Consider the following 15241-nt stretch of genomic DNA (forward strand, 5'->3'; position numbering starts at 1 on the left):
GAGTTCTCCAAACTTGTGTTCTAGATGATGGAAGCCAGAATAATGAGGGGAAATCTCCCCAATTTGAGCAGAAAGCACAGATTTGACAGTTTAATAACCAAAACATTTTTTTTCTTAGTTTGGGTGGGGGAGACTTAGAATGTTAAATGTTTACTGATATCCAGAGGTCTGCTAGAGAAAGTTTTACTAGACAGGAAGTGAAGTCTCTCTGAAGCACCAGCGACATGAGAAATTTCTTTAGCAGAGTAAGGGAAGGCTAGATCCCCGTAGAACTTTTATTTCTGTATGTCTTGCTGTTGCAGATTTTCCCTCAGTTTCTGCCTGGAGTAGGGCAGGAAGCAGAGGGTAACCCTTTGTAATGGAGCCATAGATAGCATAAAAACCCAACAGGATTTCTACTAAAAAAATGTTTTGGCATGACAGACACTATAATGTAAAAATTTGGATTTCCTACCAGTGGTCACCTTAACAAGTGGCATCAATTCTTACACTTGCACACTTTGTACAATTGCACAAAGTCAGGGATTTTGTAGGATTAGAGTCAAGTGTATGATTAACCAATTATACCAAGCAGGTGCCAATGATCATCAATTTCATATGTAGGTTAAAACACAGTCATTAAATGAAACAGAAACAGCTGTGTAGGAGGCTTAAAACTAGGTGATGAACATCCAAACTCTACTATGGTGAGGTTGTGGAAGACAGTTTCATGTCATAGGTCATACACCATGGCAAGACTGAGGATAGCAACAAGACAGTTATACTGCATCAGCAAGGGCTCTCCCATGCAAAGATTTCACAGCAGACTGGGGTTTCAAGATGTGCTGTTCAAGCTCTTTTGAAGAAGCACAAAGAAGCGAGCAACGTTTTAAGACCGTAGACACAGTGATCGGACATAGAAAATGAGTGCAGCAGATAATAGGGACATCAAGCTTATCTGCCTTTGAAATCGGAAGATGTTTAGCAGTGCCATCAGCACAAAACTGGCGGAAACCAGTGGGACCCAAGTACACCCATCTACTGAATGGAGACATCTGTCCAGAAGTGGTCTTCATGTAAGATTTGCAGCCAAAAAGCCATACCTCTGACGTGGAAACAAGGCAGGCGACTCAACTATGCACAAAAGCATAGGAACTGGGATGCAGGTGCTCTGGCCTCATGAGTCAAAATTTGAAGTATTTGGCTGTAGCAGGAAGCAGTTTGTTTGGCAAAGGGCTGGATGGCGGTACAATAATAAGTGTCTGCAGGCAACAGTGAAACATGGTGGAGGTTCCTTGCAAGTTCGGGGCTGCATTTCTGCAAATGGAGTTGGAGATTCGGTCAGAATCAATAGTGTCCTCAATGCTGAGAAATACAGACAGATACTTATCCATCATTCCATACAATCACGGAGGCTTGTGATTAGCCCTAAATTTATTCTGCAGCAGGGGAACGACCCTAGGTATACAGCCAATGTAATTAAGAACTATCATCAGCGTAAAGAAGAACAAGGAGTCCTGGAAGTGATGGTTTAGCCCTCATCAGAGATCTGATCCCAACATCATCAAGTCTGTCTGGGATTACCTGAAGAGACAGAAGTTTCTGAGGCAGCCTACATCCACAGAAGATCAGTGGTTAGTTCTCTAATGCCGCGTGCACACAACCGTTTTTTCCGCCAGAATAAACTCTGACGGTTTTTCTGACGGAGTTCCGCTGAAACGGAATTGCGTACACACGATCACACCAAAGTCCGATCGTTTAGAACGTGGTGACATACAGCAAGTACGACGGGACTAGAAAAAGGAAGTTAAATAGCCAGTAGCCAATAGCTGCCCTTGCTTTGTTTTTGGTCCGTCGGAATAGCATAGCGGCGAACAGTTTTCCAGATAGGAATTGATTCTGTCAGAAAGATTTAAAACATGTTCTATTTCTTGGTCCATTCGAATTTTCGAAAGAAAAAGTCCGATGAAGCCCACACACGATCGGAATATCCGATGAAATTATTCCGTCTGGACCTTTTCTGCCGGAAAGTCCGGTCGTGTGTACGCGGCATAAGATGTTTGGAACAACCTACCTGCCAAGTTCCATTAAAAACTGAGTGCAAGTGTACCTGGAGGAATTTATGCTGTTTTGCAGCAAAGGGTGGTCACATCAACTATTGATTTGATTTGGATTTCTCCTCTTTTCATTTACTTTATATTTTGCTGATTGATTAAAAAAAAACATTTATATTTCTGAAAGCATTCTCAAATTACAGCATTTTTCACACTTGCCTAAAACTTTTGCACAGTAATGTGTGTATAGATAGATAGATAAATAGATAGATATCTTTTATTTTGTGTGTGTGTGTGTGTGTGTGTGTGTGTGTGTGTGTGTGTGTGTGTGTGTGTGTGTGTGTGTGTGTGTGTGTGTGTGTGTATATATATATATATATTATACATACACACACCACACACTACAAGCATTTTATTATTCTGTTACAAAGGATTGTAAAAATCCTTATTACCATCAAGGAATTCAGCAAGTGTCACAATTTTAGTACAGAATGTGCCCAAGGCCTGGAAACTTAGCATGCTGGCTGTGTTCAGTAAAATAGATTATTATGTAGTCACTCAGGAATACAAAAAGTTTGAGCAGCAGAATAAACATTCCATGCTGCAGTGCTATACACTAGAATTCGTTACACCCATTGTTCACAATGCTATACAAAACATTTACTAGCTACTTAAATGAGAGCCAGCCAGAATGTGTTTCAGCGTGATTCGCTGCTGCATTTAATTGAAAAAGTATATGTGATCCTCGGAAAAAAATAGCAATTAACTCTTGAAATCTTTCATTGATGGGCAGAGATTTAAGGATGCCAGTAACATATTCGATTCCTCTATTTCTGTGCTTTTGTCACAATGCAGTATACGCACAATCAAGAAGCTTCTCTTCATACAACTAGTCTCTTGCACCATTAACCTCTTCCCTGCTTTGAAGATATGCAGGTTAAAGATAGCAATTCTGGGGGAGGGAACCAGCTCTGTGTGGGCTTTATGACATCAACTGCTAAGTGATTGTTTTTTTCCTCCTAGCCTAAAACGGACTGGTGTGCAGCAGAGCTGGCTGGTGTAAAGTCTGACAGGCTTTCTTGTCTATTCCTCCGCACATTGCCTGTATTCCCCCCTCTCTCACATCAATATTTAATCCTCTTCTAAGAGCAATGAGATAATGCAATGTGCAGAGGCTGGGAAGGTGCAGTGAGAGAGAGCGGTGCTGCTGTATGCCACTACAACTGCTGCTGCTGCTGCTGACTGGACTCGGAAAGCCAGGATCCTTGGGCTAAGCCCTAGTGCATGCAGCTCTACAGGCTCTCTCCCTAAAGCATGTCCTCCCCGGACCCCACCACCTCCTTCCTGGAAAGGGCAGCTGGGGAGGAGGATACAGGAGGATGAGGAAAGAGAGCCGGCCGGAGCACAGGAGGAGGAAGAGGAGAAGGAGAGGAGGGGGTGCTGAAAGAGGAGAGGTAGGCGCGGAGGATGAAGTGGGGTGTCCGGGGAGCCTGCGCTGCGCTCTCCAGCTGCTTCCTGCTTGCCTGCGCCCTAAGTGCGGCCGCCGTGGGCCTCAAGTGCTTCTCTCTGGGCTCTGAGCTGAAAGGTGAGCCATTTCGTTTGGGTACGGCTGCTGGCGCCTTCTACTCCGGGTTGCTGTTATCAGTGGGTCTCTCCCTCTTGGGATCTGCCCTGATCTGCTGCCGCGATGATGCGGCAGGGGAGAGTAAGCCCAGCAGTCAGAACTTCCTCCTCCTTGGAGTACTGGTGTTCATGTTGGGTGTGTTGAGCGCCTTTGCTGGGGCAGTGATAGATGGGGACACTGTGTCACTCGTGGAAAGGAAGTATTCACACTTTTGCCTGCAACAAACAACACCTGGTGCAGGTAGCAGTTCAACAAAGTGTCAGAAGCTGAAGGATTACCAGCGGGGTTTGGTCATATCTACCATTTTTAACTCCCTGGAATGTCTACTGGGTCTTATCAACCTGTTGCTGGTCAAAAACTACAAATCCTCCCAGCAGCGGCGGAGGAGAAGAAGGAGATATGGGGGAAGGCGCTTTCAGCGACAGAACAGGGGTTCCATCTTCTCAAATGAGGAGCATGACTTCTCTCCTGGAGACTTCCCCTTCCAAAGTGTGTCCTACATTAACGTTGGGGTATTTCACCTCTTTGATGAAGCAGGAGTGGAAGTGCACTGTGGGGGTCACCCGTCTCTGGAGCTACCTGGTTACTCGCCCATGGATCCTGATTTAAACCCTTCATACCCTTATTGCTACCCTCTTCCTAATGAGCAGCCTCCTCCATATGATGAAATATACCCTGCTACTGAGCTGTGCAGCAGTACCACCACCACCACCACATAACATCACCCAGACTTCTGTACAGAGACCATACTGCTTCATGATCTGCACTGACAATCACTGATGCCTGCAAATAGGACAGGGAGATATTACACAAGGACTACCACAATATATCTAAATGGTTGTTTACAGACAATGTTCATAACCAATGTATGGTAAGGGGTGAAAGCTTAACCATGTTGACTGGTGTGTTTGTATGTGTGTGAGTGTGTGTATTTGCTGGTCTCAAGGGATGCACTGTATTCGCCTGACTCCAACCAAAATAATTTATTTTATATGTATGGAGTTAGTGGCAAATGGTATAGATCAATCAGTTTTTCCTCCTCTTCACATTTATTTTGTCATACCAGTGTAAATCTCAATTTTGGTATTCGTCACTATTGCCATGGTTACAGTGTCTAGCTACAAAATTATTATGTCAGTATAAATAGGCTTTTTATTTCATGTCTGATGAGATTACTCATCTTTATCGAATCTCAAGATTTTATCAGTAAATGCTTCTGGTAATGTCAATCCTTCCACAATTTATGCCCAATTTAATGAATCATCAAATAGTGTATTTTGTTTTAAGCTCAAAAAACAAAAAGCAAATGCTTCAAAGTATGATTGATGTGCAAAGAAAGAAAAGAAAATATGCAAAGAGCTTCTCTGGCCCTAAACAGGGCCCAGAGCTAGTAATGGTCCTGCTGCACAGAGGTACCAGGGCCCCAAGGCTGGATGGGATGAAGGTTCTGCAATTTGTGCTGATGCCTCTGTTTCATGTCTTTGCAGCACAAACAGAGTTAATAAAGGTCCGTGTCTTTGTTGGCTTGGCATCTGATCACATGCTATGTGGGTTGAACAATCAGACGTTTTGTTACAAAGAAGGGTGTTTGTTCTTCTCAGAATTAATGCTGGAGCCTAGGACTTAAAACACTTGTAGGAGTCACAGGTGTAAGGATGGAACTGTTTTCAAGCACAGATATTAATGAAACAGCCCCGCTGTCAGTTAACAATTCCTCAGAGTAGTCTCACATCACATCTTACAAAGTGTATAAACGTAGCACGCAGCACAGAGATTTAGATGACACTTTCATAAACAAGTCTAGAGAAATGCAGATTGCATGATGGGCAGCTATCCAAAGTTCAGCATCTACTTAGATCGAGCATTCTGCATGGATATTTCAAGAATAAAGGCGCACAGACACAAGAAAACTATTTGATACCATCATCTGGGTATCACTTGTATTTAAATATATGCAGCTACTAGGTTTCTTCCAGATTTTCATCTTCAGTGGCTTTTCATAAGAACTTAAACATACCTACTTTTTATTCCTGCAATCAGAATAAATAAATGGATGAGAAATATGTGCTCCTTAATAATTTAGGTTGCATGTCTTTCATCCTAAATAATAATAATATTAATTATTGTGTAGATTCACTGCAAAAAAAAAATCCACAAGGCTCATTTTTTGAACAAATAATAAAAGATTTTTTTTTCTAGGGTAACCCAGTATGTGACATGTAAAAATTATAGGGAATAGGGGCTTCTCATTAAAAAAAAAGATGTTTCTGCCCATTACTGTCCTGCAATAACTCAGCATACACATGAACTGATATCACTCTTGCTGTCACGTGAGAGATGGGGGAAAGCTATGTATTTAAAAAAAATACAGAATGTAGAATTTTTTTCTTGTGGTTATAGGAGCCTAAAGCCCTTTTAATTTTAATGCTAAGCTAACACCACTCATTTATTGTTTAAAAAAGCTTTTGGTGTCCTGTCTGCCATTGTCCTTAAGGTCAGTATCATAGAAGAGCTTTTGAATGCCTGTCGATTTTTGAATTGATAATTGCAGTCATGTAATTAGTGCAATGAAAAACTCTTGAGTGACCCTGTTCTTAGAAAAGCTCATTTATAATTATCACTCTTTTATAGAGTGATTAGCACCTGAACAATAACAGGATGCTAGATCAGAAAGATCCATGGCTTATATGGGATATGAAAAGAGAAGGAGTAGGCATACACACATACACAGTGCTGCCATGAAAGCAGAGGAAGGCAGACTATCAACAAAGAACTCTGTTCCTGCCTTGGGCATACCATCTGAGTAATATCAAGCTGGTGTTTTAGATTCCTTTACATTTTTTTACTTATTTCTATAGATCCCATATTAGCCTTATGTTAAGGTGTTATTAAACCCTAACCCTTATTATGTTGCAACTTACCAATTCTTAGATGTGGTGGCTGCATTAATTTTCTTATTTAGGCTTTCATTCCTTTATTTTCACCTGGTGATCTGGCTAGTCAGTTAAAGGGTTAACACAGAGGCTTACAATGATCAGATTTTATTTTCAAAAACTGTTGCTGTAACTGCTTAAAAAGTGTTAGCTTGAGTTTGGCTTCACATTATTAGTGTATCTAAATTTGATAGTGTATCTAACACCCGCCATCCCCCCATCAGACTGAAAATGCTGTTGTGCAAAGGTGTTTCTGTTGCTCCTCCATCCAGCGTGTAGGCACTATGGATGTAATACTGCAGCTTAACAATCATTAGATATAGTTGCTGCATTGTTTCCCTTTTTAGGCTTTTTTTGCTTCTGTTTTCACCAGATAATCTGGCCAGTAACACACTTCCAGGAATTGTTACTGACCAAATCACCAGGTGAGAACAGAGGGAAAAAAAGCCTAAAAAGGGAAACAATGCAGCAACTATAACAATTGGTAAGCGGCAGTATTTGTTTTTTGATTTTGTGTTTAACACCACTGTAAGACCTAGCTTTATTAGTATTAGTTAAACTATAGTGAATTCCGTGCTTGGGGTCCATGTACACTGGCTTAAAAAAATGCCAGTGCTCTCGGCAGAAAAAATACGCTAATTTTGAGCATTTTTTGTACTAGCGTTTAGTGTTTTTTTTCCTTCCAGAAACTGCTCTCATAAACAAACAGAAGGTGTTTTTTTTTTCTAAACACTGAGCTTAAAATATGCCTTTAAACGACCAAATATGTATGGACATAACGACTTAATAAGTAACTCCTATAGGAGCAGTGTTTTTTTTAAGCCAGTTTGTATGAAACCTTAAAGTGCACCTGTGCCCAGACTATGCACAATAAAGTATTTATATATTCTTAGTAAGCAGTAAAATAGCTTTTAAAGCCCTTACTTACTTATCTAGTGGCATGTACCGTACAGTGAAGTATTTTATTCTCAAAGATCCAAAATGATCACTACAAAGACTCTAAAGTCTGGTTATAGTCCGCTTCTAACAGCTTAGAAATCCCTGCTGGTGGGCAGACTGCCAAGATTCTGGTGCACCAGAAAGTAACAGGAAAAGAGAGCTACTGTTGTTGAAGTCATTTTCCACAATACCTATTGCTAAAAAGGTTAATAAAGGCTTGTTTTAGGCCAGATTCACACTTCTGTGTCACAGCTAGCCTTAACACATAACTGCAACGTGCATTAATCCGTGTAATATACATACTGGTTGCAGTGATCTTTATTTTGAATGTCACCCCAACATACCTGCATTGTAGTAATCTGCAATGCAAGGATCATGTGTGAGGAAATGCTGGCAGCTTTTTCATTTTGAATGGGCTGCCCTAACGCAATTCACATTAACGCATGCGTATTAATGCGTATTAATGCACAGCAAACATGTAATGCAAATATGCAAACAGTGAGCATTGCAGACGTTATCCAGATTGCAGGTGTCAGTTTAGAAAAATGAAATCTAACATTTGATTGCATGCTGAAGACAACACGGATACTGAATGCCTGAGGTCCTGTCTGTTCTTTGACAGTAGAGAACTGTACCTTGTGGCATTAACTTTGCAGCACTTATTTTCAATCATGACTTCACTTTGCTCTTTTATATAGGTCATTGCCCTATATGATTGTCATAAAATACCCTTGTGTTAAAATACAGTGGCTTGTTTATACTACTGTGAGAATAGTTCTGCTGCTTGATAAAGAATCAACATTTGATAATAATTTTATTGCTAGACAAAATTCTATTTTTTTGTTTCCATATGGCAAAATATTGCACTTTAAAAGGTACAAAAGCTCCTGTGTTCTGTACTTGTGCCTGCCCAGAGCAGTCATGCGGGAAGCAAATAGATATTTATTGGTTAGTGCTATCATTTATGCTCATACCACGCCACAATTTTTTTTTTTTTTTAGTTTTTCCTTTTCTTGAATCAGAAATAATATATACTGAATGTGATCCAGAGAAAAAGACCAGTACTTGAGGCACTTTATGACTTACTAGAATATTTGTTTTGTAATTTAAAAACGAAGAAAATATTTTTGATGCCAAAAGATGTGGCATAGAATAATGTTTGGGTATACATTTTTATTTTCGGATTGAACAATTTCTAAGTGTTATTAGAGCACTGGTTTTATGTAGAGTCATAAAGCCAACATTAGGGTATGTTATTTATGCTGAATGTATAGATCAATCACACTGTTGCATGAGGACATCTGCAGTCTGTGTAGACATATTACCACATAATTAATACAAATTCATAAACTTACAGCCATTATGTCCATGTTGCATGCTTTTGTTCAGTGTTACAAACTGATCATAAGAACTACCTGCTGACTGTTTTATTTGATTGCTGTATTTGTTAAACGCTGATGCTTCAAACTGATCATGTTTTTGATGATGCATGTCATCGACTTGAAAGCTGATTCACCGTATGGCAGTGGGATGCTAAATACAACATGTTCATTGAAAATATAATTTTGGTGAAATCTGGAGACAAGCTTGGGCTTGCTACGGTTGTGACATCAGTCACTGATGTGGCACTTTTTATGGGTCTGTTTGTGTCTACCAAATATCCTGCTATAAAAATGTATCATTGCCTCATATACCATGCAAAAGCTGGGTTGCAAATTTTTAATTACATCGAGTACAGTCTGTTACAGCAAACTGATAAAACTTCAAGAGGATGGGAATTCTGTACATCAAAATGTAATACTAGCGCACAGCTAGTAAGTAAGAAGCAGTTTTGTTCAGGCACCATATGACTGCTGCATTATCTCCAACACCTGAAAGGAAGGCAAACTTGTGGATGAAATACACAGATTATATGCTCAATTCACAAAGCAAACACACCAGGATAAGTATCCTTATTAAAAAAAGACAGTTATGTTCAGCCAAGTCCGATAAGATCTGAAAATTACATTCACATGTCTAATATAAAGATCACTATCCTTGTGTTAAAGCTTTGTAAATTGATCCTTAGGTATGAAAATAGTCTGAACTTAACACACAAAATCTAAGTATACATGCATTTATCTATCTATTGATCTTTCTACACCAATGTTTCTCAACTCCAGTCCTCAAGTACCCCCAACAGGTCATGTTTTCAGGCTTTCCATTATTTTGCACAGGTGATCTGATCAGTTTCACTGCCTTAGTAATTACCACAGCCGTTTCATCTGAGGAAAATCCTGAAAACATGACCTGTTGGGGGTACTTGAGGACTGGAGTGGACAAACATTGTTCTACACTATATGGCCAAAAGTACATTGCGAACTCCCTTTTACATTATTGCGTTCAGCCGTTTGTAGTGACGTACTGTTAATGCTACAGGATACAAAGATATTCAACAGTTTGGAGAAGGTTGTTTTCTAGTCCAACAACATGAATGTGCTCCTGTGCCAAGAACTCTAGTGGTCTACAAAAAGCCCTGACTTCAAACCCACTGAACTTCTTTAGAATGAACTGGAATGATATGTGTGAGCCAGATCTTCTCAACTGACCTCACAGATGCTCTTTTAGCTTTTAGTACATTTTCCCACAGGCACACTACAAAATCTTGTGGAAGACCTTCTCAAAAGAATGTAGGTTGTTTTAAAGTGGCTTTAAATTCCTTAGAGTTATTTTTTTTACCTTAATACATTCTATGCATTAAGGTAAAAAAATGCCCCACTACCTTCCCCCCCCATCCCTAAACACTTACCTGTCTCCTCTCGCCAATCCCGTACTGTCCCCTTTGCAGCACTGCTCCACTAACTTCCTGGTCTCACAGGAGACACAGGCAGGCTGTGAGGGGTGTAGCCGAGCCACAGCGTGTGTCTATGGACGCACAAACCTGACTCGGAAGCGTGCCCACAGAGGTGCCCCCATAGCACACTTCTTATTATGGGGCCACCAGCAGGAAGAAGGAGTGGACAGCGCTAGTAGGGAAATGCTAAAGAAGAGGTAATGGACTGCTTTATCGTTGCACGGCGCAGGTAAGCAAGTATAATTTTTTTTTTTAGTCTAGTAAAAAAACTTTAGCCTTTAATATCACTTTAACTGTAAAGGGGGAAAGGAGGTTGGGAATAATAATAATGCTCATAGCTCGTGTAAGTGTGTCGGTCAGGTATTGACAAACTTTTGGCCATATAGTCTGATTATCTATCTATCTATCTATCTATCTATCTATCTATCTATCTATCTATCTATCTATCTATCTATCTATCTATCTATCTATCTATCTATCTATCTAACAACACACATTCAAAGTTCAAATGTACCAGTTCTTTTAAATGTGTTTATTTTTTTGTTCTAACTAATCCTGACCATGAGCTGATCAATTTTGTCAGTCAATCCTGCAAAAGCCTGGATATCTGAGATTTGGACGTTCTCCAAAAGATCACAAAGCACCATACAGAAACAGTTAAATATTTTCAGACAATTTTTATTGCATCGAGCATCATACAGGAAAGTGTCTGATAGAGAAATTTTGCTTTCAAAGAAGAAACTGATCACTACGAACACTGTGGATAGTTATTTCATAGTCATAGACTTGCAATCCATTCATCCACCCACAGACATGCTTGTCGACTAGAGGTGCCTTAAATATGCTCAGTTAGATGAATGGAAAAAGATGGGGAAATGGTGGATGGGCAGGGTTTTTAAACCTGTCCTAAAAAACATTTTATGTGATTTGTTTTTAGAAATCCTTGATAGCAACTTTTCCTCTCCTAGTGGGCAGTGGTGGGCTCAGAGCCAAGGGTGGTAGGGCTTGCCCAACTGATGACATTTTTAGCAGAGGAACAGAGAGTTTTTGCTCTACGGAAGTTTACGGAAATGGTGAATCAGTGAAGAAGTGAAGATTGTGAGTTATGTTGCACACCCTGAGGTGCGTCTGATGTCACAAAAGCATGTGAAGCAGGATCCCATACTCCTTTGGCTCCAAGCTCACCAGTACCTACAGCAAAGTCATAGTGAGGTTACTATATATGGTAACATAATATTTTTATTGTCAAGTATAGTGTCCCTATAAATCACATCAGCAATGCATTCAAAGATCATTTCAGCAATGCAGCTGTAACTGTGGAAATAAAATTCCTGCAAACGACTTTAGCTAGGTAAATTTTATTAAAGCACTTTTTCTTTACATATATTTAAACTGTTACTTTTCATCCGTTTTTCTTAAATTTTTATATACAAATAACATTCAGTACATGACAAAGGCTATCAGTCTTTTGGCTCTGTTTGTCTGGCTTAAACTTTAATACTAGAGGCTGAAGTTTATAAAAATCCACTTGAGCTACAGAGCTTGTGAACAAATTGATGTAATTAAATAGAGATACATATGTGAAAAAGAGACTTTTAAACTCCACCTCCCAACTCCAAAAAAAAAAAATACAAAATATTAATAATCAACAATAACAATATAAAGCATAAGGTGTTTTGTTGTATTTTTTCAGTCCTGACCATAACCAAAGAGTCATTATAAACACCACTACATATCTCACGCAAAAGTGTTTAGCAAGTGCTTAGCTTTTAACTTCATTCTTTCATTTCGGTGGGGCCACCTTAGCTCAAAAGAGCACAGACGTAGGAGCTGAAGCAGGAAGTTTAAAACAAACCCTTCACTTACACTGGAAAAAGACCTGTCTTTGGCCACTATTAAAGTATCAGCATGGTGAGCAGCTGATGTGATCTGATTAATTACCTGCTCCCATCACATTATACAGCCATTAGTCTCTACAGCTAATACCAGTGATATCCAAAGCAGCACTTTTTAATATTTATATGGTAATTACCCATCTGCACAATGTAAACAACTGCACTGCAGCATTAGAGGTTCTTCAGCCATTACCAACCAAGGAAAATTATGCCTGGATAGCATTTGTACATTTAAATTCCCCAGTTACTGTCACAGTGATTGCTGAACATCTAAATTGGCTCATTTGAATTAAAGAAAGTAATGAAAAAAGGCAGGCCCATAGTCCAAATCTAAGGATATGTTGCTATTACCCAGTAATATCTTGTGATTTAGATGTTATGAAAATACATTTCTTTAAAGGCGATCCATAGTGTATGTAAGTGAGCACATATTTAAAAAAAAGTATTAAAATGTTAATATCTAGAAATATGTATAGCACTTATGCAAATGATAAATTAATTTTATTATATATGATGACAATGTGACCTCATGTTGACAGTCATAGGAGTAGTCTAAAAGTTGCAAAGAGGACAAATCATTATGGTAATTAAATTGAAAAAGTTTGGGGATAATTTCACAGCAGTTTGTAAAAGGGATAAGTAATCTTAGCAAACAGTTGACATGTTGCAACCTTCCCTGCTGTGCATGCCTGTTGCAGCTAGCAGGTCTCACCCTGTAATAATGAGATGAGCTACTGTATATTTTATGACTAGGCTTACAGCTTAATGTGATACTAAAATCTGGTTTTAAAAAATCTCTTCAAGTCTTTATTCTTAAATCAAAACTCCCTTCTGTGGCTCTCAGCCTCCTCCAAATCCCCAAATTCCTTTTGTGTGCTGCTATGGTCGGAATTCCTGTTAGATGGTGGCTATGTTCCTTCTCCATGGTCCCACTGTATGTAGGAATGTAGCCACCCTCTCTTGCTTGCTATGTCCGATTGTTTGTTTGATCATCTTCTGTTGAACAGACAAGTTGGAAATCTTTTGTTGATTAGAGGTTGTAGCCAATCAGAACATGTTCTCTGGCAAGATGTGGGTTGACCAAGAGAGGTTGGGTTTCAGTACATCTCAGAAATAGATTTCTATCACTGTAAGCACATACACTTTGTAACAATACCCCAATGCCAGCATCACCTCTTTTAAACAGATAATTTTGTTGATCCGAATCTATTTTAGAATTTTGTACCAATGTATAAATTCAGTCAATATGAGATGACTGTATTTTTAGTGATGCTAGGGAAAAAAATAAAAAAGGAAATTTGCATCTTTGCCTCTGCCTCCTTTAGGCAGATGTCACTTGTGCCTAATGATAAATACGGCCCTGGTACACTTACAAGAACCTATACTTGCTCCAGTTTGAACTTGATTGTTTGTCTTCATCCTCCACATCCACATTTCCTATACTACCATTTTTCATGATATGTTTGAAAATGATATATTTGAAAATGTGGACTTTTTTTTACAGATGTTATAAAAAAAATGAGTACATCTCACGTTTATTCCTTCCTGCAGTCCAGTCCTTTCATTTCAGTGAAGACATAAAACAGGTGGAAAAAAAAAACGCTTTTAGATTTTTAGTCTTCATACTTCAAATATAAAAAAATACAGTGAAAAACAAAAATGTAAAAAAAAAAAGTGAATGACAAAACAAGCAAGAACCATAAGCCTTTTCCTTTCCATGACTTTATCTTTCAGATGTCCTCTATTTTGTTCAATTTACATCCTTTGGACTTTTTAGCAGTACACCCGAGGAGCCTTAAGCACTGCAATATAGTAAAAAAAAAAAAAAAAAAGAAGAAGGATTGTGAATATGAATACGCTTATTTTCTACTTTATAGCAATATTCAAATACTTAATTGTCCACAGCTCTGGCATGTTCACTGTAAGTTTGCCCCAATCAGTATATATTTTTAATGAATAAAAATTACATACCCCTTCATTAATTACCTTAAGAATCTAGTAGTCAATGGGACTGATGTGGGTCTGGAGCTTGATATATTTTACAGTACTAAAGATGAGCTTAACCTTAAATAGATGACAATTTGTTTGCTAAAGCACTGTGTAGCATAAACAATCTCATACATTTTTCATCCTTTTTTGCACCTCAGTGCTGTTGTTCTCCTTCAGCTTCCTTCAGTGACCCCCTGTAAACATCCATTTGCTTCAACGCCTACTACATAGTTGCTGTGGATTGACCTTCTGATGGCAACAAAGGTAGACCATGCCTGCACAGTATTTGTCAGCATAGGCTGGTAGCCTCCACAATGGGATAATGTGACAGGTTTACAACACAGGAATGCATTTGGGAAATATGTGTCATTACAAAACATGTAGTGCTTGCACTAGGACTTTCATGGAAGGAGGGTCCAGGTAATATTTTATTTAAAGCTGCATATATACATAGATTGAAAACAACTTTTAAAATGACATTAACATGTTAAAGCTTATAGGAGATTTTAGCGATTGGGGTTAGATCTTCTATAATCAATACTCATAGCCCAGAGGAGAACACTATTGGATCACTTGGCATCCTGCAACTAAGTAATTAATGAAAGCAGAGGCAGCTTTTAACTCCTAGTAACAAAGCAAGAGAAGGTTTTTAAAATCTGAAACTTTACTGTATGGAAACCACGATTTTATTATAATGTGCACCAGGGTCTCATTAGACAAATGAAAATGCATGTATTGGTGACCTATAATCGAGCAAAGTCCTGTAAAAATCAAATAATAATTTTGCTATCAGGATCACTGCATAGTCAACACATTTTTATAGCATCACAGCTCTCAGCAATTCTTCCAGATAGAGCTCAATAACATTGTTACTGCAGTGGACAGCTGGAGAAAGGCAAAGCTGAAAAGAGTCGGTATTATCTGAATGATTTCAATGCTATATATTTTGATTATATCATATGGACTAACTTTGATTGTGTCATATGAACTTTGAA

The 15241-nt window shown here is 38.8% G+C and overlaps 1 protein-coding gene across 1 annotated transcript; it reads left to right on the forward strand.

Annotated features, from left to right (window-relative positions):
- The first annotated feature begins 3006 nt into the window (after window positions 1-3006).
- On the forward strand, window positions 3007-14092 carry TMEM271 (transmembrane protein 271). The gene has a single exon (XM_073592123.1). It carries the CDS (start codon window positions 3501-3503, stop codon window positions 4374-4376), a length of 876 nt encoding a protein of 291 aa, XP_073448224.1. The 5' UTR covers window positions 3007-3500; the 3' UTR covers window positions 4377-14092.
- The last annotated feature ends 1149 nt before the right edge of the window (window positions 14093-15241 follow it).

The sequence above is a fragment of the Aquarana catesbeiana genome, linkage group LG01 (genome assembly GCF_042186555.1).
Source record: "Aquarana catesbeiana isolate 2022-GZ linkage group LG01, ASM4218655v1, whole genome shotgun sequence".
In the NCBI taxonomy this organism is placed as follows: domain Eukaryota; kingdom Metazoa; phylum Chordata; class Amphibia; order Anura; family Ranidae; genus Aquarana; species Aquarana catesbeiana.

Bases quoted from the DNA above. Each gene is read 5' to 3' on its own strand.
- TMEM271 (XM_073592123.1), top strand. From the start codon at position 3,501: ATGAAGTGGGGTGTCCGGGGAGCCTGCGCTGCGCTCTCCAGCTGCTTC.